The following is a 13,197-nucleotide window of genomic DNA, read 5'->3' on the forward strand; positions in this document are numbered from 1 at the left end:
TCCAGCCTTGAACCCTGTAGACGAGTGGTCCCCAGCCTTTTTAGCACCAGGGACCAGTTTCATGGAAGACAATTTTTCCATTGATGGGGTAGTAGGTCAGGGATGGTTTGGGGCTGATTCAAGCACATTACATTTATTTTACACTTTATTTCTGTCATTATTACTTCAGTTCCACCTCAGATCATCAGGAGTGAGATCCTGGAGGTCGAGGGGACCATGTCAAGTACTTTGGTCTTTGTCATAAGCACAAGACCACAGGGCTGGCCATGGACAAGGAGGGAAGTGGATGGAATTGGGAGGTATTTAGGAAGGAAAGTCAGTAAGGTTGATGAAGGACATGATGTGGATGACTAGCGCGGTGTTGGGGGATGGCATCTAGAAGGTCTCTGGGCTTCTCCCTCAAGTCCCTGGAAACCTCTGTCTGAAGTCTTGTTAAGAGAGCTGGACAGTGCCTTATCCAAATCCCAGTGTACGAATGTACACTTATATTTTATCTCCCCCAAGAAGATATGTGGACCCTGCAGCCCCTACTCCCCGATGGACATTCTCTCCTGCATCGGGGGCATCGTGAGACCCAGCAAGTATAGGCTCAGATTGGCTATAGCCTCCCCTAGACACCCAGCTACCCCTCCCCACCAAGTTCAATTTGAAGTTTTCTTATGTTCAGCCAGCCTCACAAATGAGCACTTCAGAACAGTTGGAGGTTCTTAGTTGCAAGCAACAGAAACTGACTCACATTACGTAAGCAGAAAAAGATTTGATTGTAAGGTCCCCCTCACTTATGAACCTATGTTCCTGGCTGGGAACCCAGCTCAAATGAGAACCAGGAAGCTGGGCCTGGCCAAGATGCCACCCCAGACCGCCTGGTGAGGGAGCTTAGCCTGCCATTACCCGGTGACCCAGCCATGGGACCTTCACCTACAGTGCAGTGTCCCTAAACAAAACCCCTTTCCCTGTCCATTGGCCCTTCATCCTGGTGAGATAAGGAGGAAATGAGAAAGCTGAGGCTTGGGGAGGCAGGTGGCCTGCCTGAGATCAAGTATCCACCCAACATGGTTAGGAGGCGCGGACTCACTGCAATCCCAGAGACCATCCCAAATCAGTGCTTAGCCCACAGCTTCCTGTGGGTTAGGCCAGAGCCGATTTACATTGAAAGAGGTTTTTTAAAACATTGGGATCGCGGACTTCCCTGGTGGTCCAGTGGGAAAGAATCTGCCTGCCAATGCAGGGGACATGGGTTCAATCCCTGGTCCAAGAAGATTCCACATGCTGAGGGGCAACTAAGCCCGTGCACCGCAACTACTGAAGCCTCCAGCACCTACAGCCTGTGCTCCACAGGCAGTGAGAAGCCAGGGCAACTAGAGAAAGCCTGTGGACCGCAATGAACACCCAGTGCAACAAAAAATAAAAAAATAAGTAAATATTAAATAAAATATTGGTCTCAAAATTCAGGACCAGAGACAGCAGTTGCCTTGTTGATTTTTCACATCTAACTACAAAGGAGACCTCGGTGGGTGGAGTGGAATCTCCAGTGCTTTTTTTTCTTTTGCTGCACCCTGCAACTTGCAGGATCTCAGTTCCTTTACTAGGGACTGGACCTGGGCCATGGCAGTGGAAGCCCTGAATCCTATTCACTAGGCCACCAGGGAACTCCCAGACCTTTAACTTCTGAGCAGGGGGCAGCTCGTCTGCACCTGTCCTGAGATCCCCACCTTCCCCCCACCCCTAATAAGCAGAATGTCCAGATACCCGGCAGCCAGAAGGTGCAGACGTTCACCACAAGCTCTAATCCTCCACCAGTGACCCAAGTCTTTCCTCCTTTGGGTTCTTCCCAGAGCAAGAGCAGAAAGGACTGTTATAGATAAGACTAGTTACCATTATCTGTTTATCCAGTGAGAAAAATGGCTTGTCTGGGCGAAGAAGAATGAAACTTTACAGAACTGATTTAATCATCGACCTCAATTTATTTGGGAGGAAAAAAAATGTTCCTGTTTGATTCCAATCATATTGATTGGCTTCTGGCTCTGACCAGCCACTCAGAGAATGTCTCAGCGACAAGTCTGAACCGAAATTGTCTGAGTTAGGGTCCTGCCACCAACTCTGAGTGGTGCCAGCTCAGAGCCGCTGTGCACTGACCGAAAGGTAGTGTGCTTCTCGGGTAGGATCCCTGGGGATGGCAGACCCTCCAGGAAGCTGAGCGCACTCTGTGAAGTGGCCTCTTCCCCGCCAGCAGCCACGTCTTTGAGTCTCTCATTTTTTAAACAAATTTTCATTTTCAGACCAAAAATGGCATGATTTTTTAAAAAACTTTATTGACATATAGTTGATGTAGTGTTGATTTCTGCAGTACAGCAAAGCGACTCAGTTATACATATGCACAGGGTTCTTTTCCATATTCTTTTCCGTTATGGTTTATCACAGGATATCGAGTATAGTTCCCTGTGCTATACAGTAGGACTTGTTTATCCATCCTACACATAGTAGTTTGCATCTGCTAATCCCAAACGCCCAATCCTCCCCTCCCCACCACCCGCTTTGACAGCCACCAGTCTGTTCTCTGTGTCTGTGAGTCTGTTTCTGTTTTGTCAGTAAGTTCAGTTGTGTCATATTTTAGATTCCACAAATGAATGATATCATCTGGTATTTATCTTTAACTCACTTCACTTAGTATGATAATCTCTAGGTCCAGCCATGTTGCTGCAAATGGCATTATTTCATTCTTTTTGGGCTGAGTAATATTCCATTGTATATATGTACCTCAACGTGTTCCTCCATCCATCTTTCAATGGACATTTAGGCTGTTTCCTTGTCTTGACTATTGTGAATAGTGTTGCTATGAGCATAAGGGTGCATGTATCTTTTCAAATTATAGTTTTGTCCAGATATATGCCCAGGAGCGGGATTGCTGGATCATTTGGCAACTTTATTTTTCATTTTTTGAGGAACCTCCGTACTGTTTGCCAAGTGGCTGTATCAGCTTACATTCCCACCAGCAGTGTATGAAAGTTCTGTTTTCTCCACACCCTTTTCTGCATTTATTATTTGTAGACTTTTTGATATTGGCCATTTTGACCAGTGTGGTACCTCATTGTGGTTTTAATTTACAATTTTCTAATAATTAGCGATGTTGAGCCTAGTTCATTGTGCCTAGTGGACATTTTATGTCTTCTTTGGAAAAATGTCTATTTAGGTATTCTGCCCATTTTTCACTTGGTTTGTTTTTTTGTTCTTGAGTTGTGTGAGCTGTTTGTATATTTTGGAAATGAAGCCCTTGTTGGTTGCATCATTTGCAAATATTTTCTCCCAGTCCATAGGTTGTCTTTTCCTTCTGTTTATGGTTTCCTTTGCTGTGCAAAGTTTGTAAGTTTGATTAGCTCCCATTTGTATATTTTTGTTTTTATTTCTATTGCCTTGGGAGACTGACCTAAGAAAACATTGCTGTGATTTATGTCAGAGAATGTTTTGCCCGTGTTCTCTTCTAGGAATTTTATGGTGAATGACACGATTTTTATTTTATTTTTAACATTCATTATTTATTTGGCTGTGCCAGGTCTTAGTTGCAGCACGCAGGATCTTTGATCTCCGCTGTGGCTTGCAGGATCTTTAGTTATAGTACGGGAGTTTTAGTTATGGCAGGTGAACTCTTAGGTGGGCTTGTCTGGCAGGGAATTGAGGACCCTCAGACTGAGGGTGGGCTGGAGTGCAGCTGATCTGGCTCAAGGGGGATCTAGCAGGGTGAGGGGGTGCTTTCCTGCTGGGTGGGAGTACTTCTGATGAGAGCAGGGGAAACCAAGGAGCCTATGAGACCAGGGATGTCAAGGTAGGTAGCACCTGAACTGTTAGTCTATGGGGAGTTCCCTGGCGGTCCAGTGGTTAGGATTCAGTGCTTTCACTGACATGGCCCAGGTTCCATCCCTGGTTGGAGGACTGAGATCCCATTAGCTGCACACATGGCCAAATTAAATAGAAATCTTGGTCTCACCTCATAGTGGGGACCCCTGGGGCATCTCACAGGAAGGCTAAGGCAGAAGGACTTGTTCTGGGACTCGGCCCTTGTCGGGCAATGTGGGGAGTGTTATCATGCGGTTGGGGTGGGCTGGTGCGGTTGGGAAGCAGGGAGTTCTGTGACTGGTGTTTTAACCAGTCTTATCTCGAAGGCTGGAGGAACGAAGCCAGTCTAATGGTCTAACTGGTCAAGAGGCAGTCACTCAGCTCAGCCAGGACAGGGGCCATGTGGTTGTTACCGAGCCCAAGCTCTTTCTGCTCACCACACAACAGGCCAGTAAATCAGGAGCTGAGTTGTTGGAACAAGGAATGGTGACTTAAATTGGAAACCTAGCAGACAGAGAGCCTTCCCAGGCGGTGCCAGTGGTATAGAACCTGCCTGCCAATGCAGGAGATATCAGAGACATGGGTTTGATCCCTGGGTTGCAAAGATGCTGGAGGAGGGCATGGCAACCCGCTCCAGTGTTCTTGCCTTAGAGAATCCCATGGACAGAGGAGCCTGATGGGCTACGGCCCCTAGGGTTGCAGTGTTGGACACAGCTGAGTGAATGAGCACATGCAGCAGACTGGTGTCTCAAAAACCCCGTCTTCCCTCAGTGGAAATCCAGCTCCTGTTATATACGGGAGGGAGCGGGGCCCACTGTGGCACCAGCCAGTGGTGAGCAGGACCACTAATGGTTGCTGGTAGACCATATTGAGTGCTCAATATCGAGTAGCTTACTTGGGGGAGGGGCCCACTGCGGCACCAACCAATGGCTGAGCAGGGCTGCTGAGGTGGCTCATGCCTGGTGGGTATTACACCCTGAGCAGGAAGGTCCAAGTCTGAAGAAGTACCAGCCAGATACCGTGGTGGCCACTCGGAGGCAGCTGAGCCCACCGTTACTGGGACCTCCGTCTGAGGCTGCAGGCGCCATGGGCTCAGTCCACTGCTGGCTTCAAGGGTCAGTTCTTGACTGATGAGGTGGCCTGGGAGCTGGAGTCCCCAGCGTGCAGCTCTTGCCTGCCTGCTTATGCAGTGGGTGCATGGGGGGTCTGGTGGGCTGGATGTGGCCAGCCCTGTGAGGAGAGGTTCAGTGGAGCGGCCCCTGGCTTAAGGGCATGTGCCCCTGCCAGAGAGGGAGGAGGGAAAAGCCCATCACGCCTTGGGTTGGGACTGGGGAGGCTGCTGTTACACATGGTCATGTTTGTAGTTTGGATGACATTCAGTTCTTGGCTAAGTTCAGACACGACCGGGACTGGTCTTGTTAGGTCTTGAGCCCATCACGGGGCACAGCAGCCTTGTCAGTCAGGGCTCCTGGGAAGTTACCGTCACAGGAGTGAACAGAGCCCCCAGCTGTGGGGCCAGTTCCCTGTCCAGGCTGCCTCTCTCCACTTTTGCACCCCCTGTAGCCAAGGGTGGCTGGAGTCAACCCCAGGATGCTCATCTCGGTACCTAGAGAGAGGCGTGCCAGGAAGGAGGTCATTAGCTGGACTGTGTGTGGTTAGACCTCCTGCTTTCGTACACGTGAGCTGTCTGGTCCTCTCGCTGAGCAGACACTGCACTTCAGGCTTTGGACAGCAGACATCACACACCACAATGCAAGTGGTTGTCAGAAACAAAATGGGCTGTTGGTTCTGGTACCAGATCCTGAAGATGGAGACCTTGATTGCCAAACCCAGACCATGAAAACCACCCCAGAGTCAGGCTGGTCCTTCCCTAGAGACCCCACTGACTGTTTTTTTGGAGGCCCATCATGAGCTGCATACTTGACCGATGGTGTATGTGAAATTTATACTGGTGCTACAAAAAGTGTCTGCTCCAACATGAATTCTCTTCAGTTACACAAGGAGAAATTCAGGGCTTGCTTTGGTATCTGCTATTGAACTGACATTTACTCAGTTTGTTGGGCTCCCAGAGCAGGAACCTAGGGTTTCCTAACTCCGAGGAGGAGTCCTGATTCTAGAGGCTTCCGAGCAGTGAGGTGCTTCTCTGTCACCCGCCTGCCTGCTTCCCAGAAGGGGTCATCAGCTCTTACATAACTGGAGGACTTGAATTAAGTCAGCCTGGGGACTTGCCTGGAGGTCCAGTGATTAAGAATCTGCCTCCTAAAGCAGGGGACGCAGGTTCCATCCCAGGTCGGGGAACCAAGATCCCACATGCCACAAGGGCAACTAAGCCCACCCGCCCGCCCCAACTACTGAACCTGCGCATCTCAACTGGAGAGATGCCCCAGCGACTTAGCACACACAGCGTATTTATAAAAGACGGCCCACGGGCCTGTCGGAACATTCCTCAGCAACTAACTGAGCAGCTACCCTGCCCACCCTAGGCTCTCGGAAGCTCACCCACTCGCCCACGTTCTCTGGTGTCCTAGCAACTGGAAAGTGATCTGAGCTCTGACCAGGGCAGAGGCCATTCTCTCCCTGACCACTGTGACTTGCAGGCCCCCCAGGAGCCTGAGGACCTGTCCGTGCCACCCGAGGGTCCACTGAAAGCCACCGCTTGTCCCCACGCATGCCCAGAAGGCCGGCCAGGGCCAGCCCATGACCCTGGCAAGATGAGCTTCTCACTCAAGTTCTCAGAGCTAGTCAACATCGCCATCCCGCAGTGCGGGGTGGTGAACTTCAAGGCCCTGCACTTCCTGCTCCATGGGATCCTGGAGCACATCCACATGGCGGAGCTTGAGAAGGACCTCTCGGGGGATGAGGACTTCCTCCAAGCCTCTGTGTCAGTCACGTTCCCGCCACGGGAAGGGGACGCCCAACCCACCCTCAGCCCCCTGAAGAGGCTCGGCAACATCTTCGACCACCTGGTCAGCCGCGTGGACATGCTGGAGAGCCAGCTGGCCGCCCTGAGGGACGTGCCGTCCACCGCCCAGCTGCTGGAGAGCAGCCAGGGCACCAGGCAGCCCGCCCAGGAGCTGTGGAACCTGATCAGGCTCCGGAAGAAAGTGGAGGGCAACGAGGAGGCTGTGGCCAAGGTAAGCCGCCCAGCCTCCAGACACGGCCCTTCCCCTTGATTCTCCTGCCCGGCGTTCACCCCTACCCGCCCCCCCACCCCCGATGAGAGGCCCTTCCCTTAAACAGGGGGAGGGATTCAGCTTTGGACTCAGGTGGAACCTGACTTAGCAACCTGAGTGGCCAGGCTGGCATCCTTCATCAGCGTAGAGGAAAGAAGGCTACAGTGTCCGGAGGGGGCGCATGCACAGAGTCAGAAAGCTGATGAGTGGCTGCCAGTGGCTGGAGGGAGCGGGGGTGGGAGGGACTGCCTAGTGGCTACGGGGCTTCCTTTTGGGGGTGATGATGAGGTTTTGGAACTACAAAGAGCTGGCGATTGCACAGCATTGTGAATGCCCTAAATGCATTCTCTGAACAATATGCTTTCAAACGGTATATTATGTGAATCTCACCTCAGTGGAAAAAAAAAAGAATCGAAGACCTATAGGATCTGCAGGTGAGGAAATGGAAAGTGTTAGTTGCTCAGTCATATCTGACTCTTTGCGACCCCATGGACTGTAGCCCCCAGGCTCCTCTGTCTATGGGATTCTCCAGGCAAGAATACCAGAGTGGGTTGCCATTTCCTTCTCTGGGGATCTTCCCAACCCAAGGATCAAACCCTGGTCTCCTGAATCACGGGCGGATTCTTTACCATCTGAGCCCCCTGGGAAGCATAGGACCTCCAGGCAAGGAAACTTGCCAGCCAGAAATGTTCATGGATTGGCTGAGGGTGCAGAGCCTGTGACGGTGGAACAGGCGGCGAGCCGAGGCCTCCTGTTTCAGGACCCACCTTGGACCACTCGCTCGCCTGCCTCCCACCCCCCACACAGTTATCCATCCAGAGCTGTAGCCTTGGGGAAGAGTTGGATCCTGGGGAATAATTACCCTGGCTCCTCTCTCCTCTCTTCCTCCCACTGGTCGCACAGTAGGGCCAGAAGTCAGAGCACCCCGGGGTGTGAAGGGCACAGTACCTGCTGGTCAGCTTCTGGGGGCCCTGAGTGGGGGCAGAGGATGGATTTGCGGGGGCACCAGAGGACACCCGTCACACGGAGGGATCATTTCAGGATGTCTTAGGTTAACACTCTTGTGTTCACATTTATTTATTTATTTATTCTTTTTTTTCACATTTATTTTTATTTTAAAAATATTTTTATTTGTTTGGCTGCTCGGGTCTTGGTTGCGGCATGTGGGATCTAGTCCCCTGACCCAGGGATGGAACCTGGGCCCCTTGCATAGAGAGCGCAGAGTCTTAGCCACCGGACCACCAGGGAACTCCCCAACACTCTTCTTTTTTAAATTGAGTGCAAGTCGCATAGCACACAGTGAACAACCGCGTGGCATTTTGGCTCATTGATAATGTAATACGAGCACCACCCCGTCCCCTTCTAAACTGTTTCCGTGGCTCCAAAAGGAACCCTGTGTCCTCGTCACTCCCCACCCCACCCCCCGACAAGACCCACCTGCTCTCCGGCTCTAAAGATTTACCAGGTCTGGGCATTTCGCATAAATGGAATCGTACAATATGTGGCCTTTTGTGTCTGGCTTCTCTGTCTGAGCACCAGATGTCCCAGGTTCACCCACATTGTAGCCTGGGTCTGTGCTTCACCCCCTTTTATGGCTGAATAGTATTCTGTTGTAGGGGCAGACAACATCGGGTTTAACCACTCCCCTGTTGATGGGCATTTGGGTTGAGACTCTTTTTAAACAAAGGAGTGTATTATTTGAAGGACGCAGGGGTTTCTCAGCAGCAGCAGCAAAAAAGGAAGAAGTCGGTGGGCGGGCCTGATAGGGTGAAAGCTTTCACAGACCTGCATCTCGAATATGACTTTAACCCGTCTCAAAAAAAAAAAAAAAAACCCGTCTCAGCTTCCAGCCGCCAGTCTCTAGTTTTTCTGATTATAATTTTGGGGTAAGAGAATGAGACAGCACACCTGGGGTCAGGCATCCACTCCTGGCCAGACAGGCAGGGTGATGCTTAAGAATTAGAGCCCCTGGGGGCCTGTTCCCACTGCCTGGAGTAGCAGACACCCCAGACGGTATCCACACACAGGGGCCACCGGGCTTTATGTCTAAGCTGAGAAAGGTGGGAGCCCCGGTGCCAGCGTTTTGGAGAGAAGTCAGAAACAGACAAGCCTAACTCCCTTCCTAGAACCCAGAGTCGCTGGGCCACGAGAAGCACAGGCCAGAGTCCACCAGCCTGACTGCTGGGGCTCACGCCCCTTCTCCTCACTTCCCTTTCGCCCTGGCTCCCCGACTGGCCCCATCCCCGGGGGGAATGAGCTTGCGAATAAGAGCTCGCCGTGTGCCAGGTGAGCCGGGCGCTACATCTGTTCCTCCGTCAATCTTCTTATTGACCTAAGAGGCAGGTGCTGTCATTATCCTGAGCTTACAGATGAGGAAATGGAGGTACAGGGAGGTCAGGGTTAGAAAACAGGGAGCCAGTGTCAGCCTGTGCCAAGTGGGCAAGCGGAAGGCATAGGAATGTGGACGCTGAGATGCCCCGCCACTTATCACCCGGAAGGGGTGAGGGGCGGCCGTGGCTTCCTCCTTCCAAGATTGTTACAATAAAGCAAGATAAAGCGTGGGAACTGCTCAGCACAGAGCTGGCTGTCTGTTCTGGCCAAGGTGGCCTGATGAGAGGAGGGGCAAAGCGGCACAGCGTGAACCGTAAATCCCGTGCTCAGTGAGAGCCTCTGGGCACAGAAGGCCGCACCGTGCATGACTCTGTTCACAGGCAGTCTGCCCGGAATAGGCCAGTCCATGGCGACAGAAAGTGGCGGTTGCCAGGGGCTGGGGGTTGAGTGCTGGTGGGAACGGGGTTTCTTTTGGGGGTGATGAAAATGTTCTGGAACACTAAACAGTGGTGATGGTCATACACACTTGTGAATGTGCCGAATGCCGCCCAATTGTGCACTTTAGTATTGTTTTGTGTGTTTTACCATATGCGCAAAAAGCAGGGGTTGGCAGAATCAGTTAAAAGAAAGAAAGAAAAAAAATACATCATCTAACCCATATGCTATCTCAAAGAGACACACTTTGATTCAAAGACAAACAGGTTGGAAATAAAAGGGTAGAAAAAGATATTGCACACAAGTAACAACCAGAAGAGAGCCAGAGTGACTGTACTAACCACAGACAGATAGACCTTAAGATAAAAATTGTTACTAGACACACAGCAGGCTGCAGCGGTGACTGAGGGCAGGTCACGCAGGCCTCGGAGCTGGATGGTGTCTGAGGTGTCAGCCCCTCCAGAGCAGCCTGCCTTGATGGATGAAGGCTTTTAGAAATCACAGTTACCCAGAATGTCTCAGCCAGCTCACACAGTGAACTGGTGGACAGGTTCGGAACTGGTCACGCCGCCCTCAGAGGACTGCTTGTGCACCTAGGAATATCCCCACCACTGTTACAGAATGTCACCAAGTCCCAGCCTGGTTGAGGGTGCTGGGGTTACCACGGTGACCCATTGTCAGGGTTGCCATGGTAGCGGGTTCTAGGGCGGTGCAGGCTGCTTAGCTAAGAGTCTGCAACCTACCCCCACCATCCTCCCCACCTCCGCCTGCATCAGTCAGTCTGGCAGACCAAATGCCACCCTTTATGGGGAAAGACAAGCCTGCCAGCCCCAGCATCCATCCCAGACAGGGTGAATGGCGCCCTGGAGACTAAGGCAGGCACCGAGGGGACGTCTGGAGAGACAGCTTGGGAAGGCCTACAGGCATGGCATGAGGGTGGGTGCTCCTGGTCAGCACACTGCCGGGTTTGGGGGCTCGGGGGTGAGACAGCAGGGCCTCACTAAGCAGGCTTAGATTGCAGTTTCTAACCCTCAGCGTGGTTGACATCTGGGGCCAGAGGATTCTCTGTGGTGGAGACTGTCCCATGCACTGAGGGACACTACGCAGCATCGTTGGCCTCCAACCACTAGAGGACAGGGGCACCCCTAAGTCATGACAATCAGAAATGTCTCCAGACTTGGCCAGATGCCTGCTGGGGGCCAGACTGCCCCATTGACAACTGCTGAGTTAGAAAGCATGGGCTCCTGGCTCACTGTGCATCGTCTCCATAACTTCCATGGGGGTGCCAACCCAGACTTTGGGCACCAGGGAATCTTCCAGAATCGCAGGTTCCCAGGCCCCGCCCGCACCTCCCAGGCAGCCCTGACCAGGAGCTTTAGAAAGTTGTTCAGAAACCCCTGCCTGTCTCCTTGAGGCCTCGGTTATCTCATCTGTGATGATAACTCCTGCTGGCTGGCCACCTCTCACGGGGCCACCTCTCATTTTGAGGGGCCACTGTTTGTTATTTAATATTAAGATTGTTCGGGCTCACCCTGTTTCCATAAATACACCCGTGGGTCCCACTGTGCATGCTGAGTTGCTTCAGTCATTTCCAACTCTTTGTGACACTAAGAACTGTAGCCCACCAGGCTCCTCTGTCCCTGGGAGTCTCCAGGCAAGGGTACTGGAGTGGGTTGCCATGCCCTCCTCTAGGGGATCTTCCCAACGCAAGGAACGAACCCGCATCTCCTGAGTCTCCTGCATTGCAGGTGGATTCTTTACCGCTGAGCCTTTGAGACCAGCGCCTCTTGAGAAGTCTTCCTTCTCTCTGGTGCAGCCCTTGCCTGCAGGGCAGCCAGGCCATCTTTTCTGGGTTTGCCCTGCACTTCCCCGTGGGAGGGAGGTTGATACTTGCTCAGGTAACTCGGTGCCCCTGGTTGCACCCGGAGAGACAAGGGGAGGGGGAGGAGTCCTACATGGATGGGGGACCTGGTCCTTGTAGATTTCTCTGAAAAGCGTTTTTCCACCTACAGCAGATAAGGCCTTGGAAAACCGGTCTCTTCATACCATTATCACTCCCAGCAAAATTAACAATAACTCATGAATACTATCCAATAGACAGTGTTGACAGTTTCCCCCAGGTAAAACAAAAATGCTAATTTTTAAAGCTTTATTGAGATATATTCCACATAACAGAGAGTTCATCCATTTAAAGTGTATAACAATGTTATATACCAATTATACTAAATTTAAGTTTGTTTTTTTTTAATGTGGACCATTTTTAAAGTCCTTACTGAAGTTGTTACCAAACTGCTTCAGTTTTATGTTTTGGTTTTTTGTCTGCGAGGCAGGTGGGTCTTAGCTCCCAGGACAGGGATCAGACCTATACCCGCTGCACTGGAAGGCGAGGCCTTGAGCACGGGACTGCCAGGGAAGGAAGTCCTTATACCTCAATTTAAAAGGAAGTGTACAATGCAGTGGGCTTCCCAGGTGGTGCTTGATGTAAAGAACCTGCCTGCCAATGCAGGAGACACAAGAGACATGGGTTCAGTCCCTGGGTTGGGAAGATCCCCTGGAGGAGGGCATGGCAACCCACTCCAGTATTCTTGCCTGGAGAACCCCGTGGACAGGGGAGCCCAGTGGGCTACAGTCCATGGGGTCTCAAAGAGTCAGACATGACTGAAACGACTTAGCATACGCACACGTACAATGCAGTGATTTTAGTATACTCACACATGTGCAGCTTTCACAGTCAGTTTTAGGACATTTCCAACAACCCGGAAAGAACCCGCTTAAACCATTAGCTGTCATTTTCCATTCCTGTGCCTCCTTGAGCCCCATTCCTCACTTACTGTAATATCTTTAGGTTTATCTATAGCATGTATCAGTAATTTTTTTTTTGCTAAATAATTGTATTTATCAATTGTATGGGCTGCAGTCCATGGGGTTGCAAAGAGTCAGACACGACTGAGCGACTATCACTAATGATCTTGAGCATCTTTTCGTGTGCTTATTGGTCATTTGTATATCATAGTTGGAGAAATGTCTGTTCAGATCTTTGCCCATTTTTAACTGGATTATTTGTCGTATATGTTTATGGGTTCAGTTTGCTAGCATTTTGTTGAGGAGTTTGGCATCCATATTGTAGTTTTCCTGTGGTGTCTTTGATTTTTATCAGTGCAATACTGGCCTCATAGAATAACTTTGGAATTCCTCTGTTTTTGGAAAAGTCTGGGGTTGTTTTTTTTCTTACCAGATCTATTATTTACTTATTCATTTTTGGCTGCACTACATCTTCATTGCTGTGCACAGACCATCTCTAGTTGCAGTGCGTGGGGGGCTGCTCTTCGTTGTGGTGTGTGGGCTTCCCATCGCAGTGGCTTCTCTTGTTGCTGAGCACGGGCTCTAGGCGCGTGGTCTTCACTCGTTGTGGCGTGTGGCCCATAAC

General features: G+C 51.0%; 1 protein-coding gene across 1 annotated transcript in view; it reads left to right on the forward strand.

The window, feature by feature from the left end:
* Window positions 1–6,521: 6,521 nt before the first annotated feature.
* Window positions 6,522–13,197, forward strand: part of C10H16orf96 (chromosome 10 C16orf96 homolog) — a 38,234-nt gene continuing 31,558 nt past the window's right edge. The window contains exon 1 of the mRNA XM_043915636.1: window positions 6,522–6,965. Within this exon, the coding sequence (XP_043771571.1) occupies window positions 6,543–6,965 (423 nt within the window). The 5' untranslated portion in view covers window positions 6,522–6,542. The remainder of the gene's footprint in view (window positions 6,966–13,197) is intronic.

The sequence above is a fragment of the Cervus elaphus genome, chromosome 10 (assembly GCF_910594005.1).
Source record: "Cervus elaphus chromosome 10, mCerEla1.1, whole genome shotgun sequence".
Taxonomy (NCBI): Eukaryota; Metazoa; Chordata; class Mammalia; order Artiodactyla; family Cervidae; genus Cervus; species Cervus elaphus.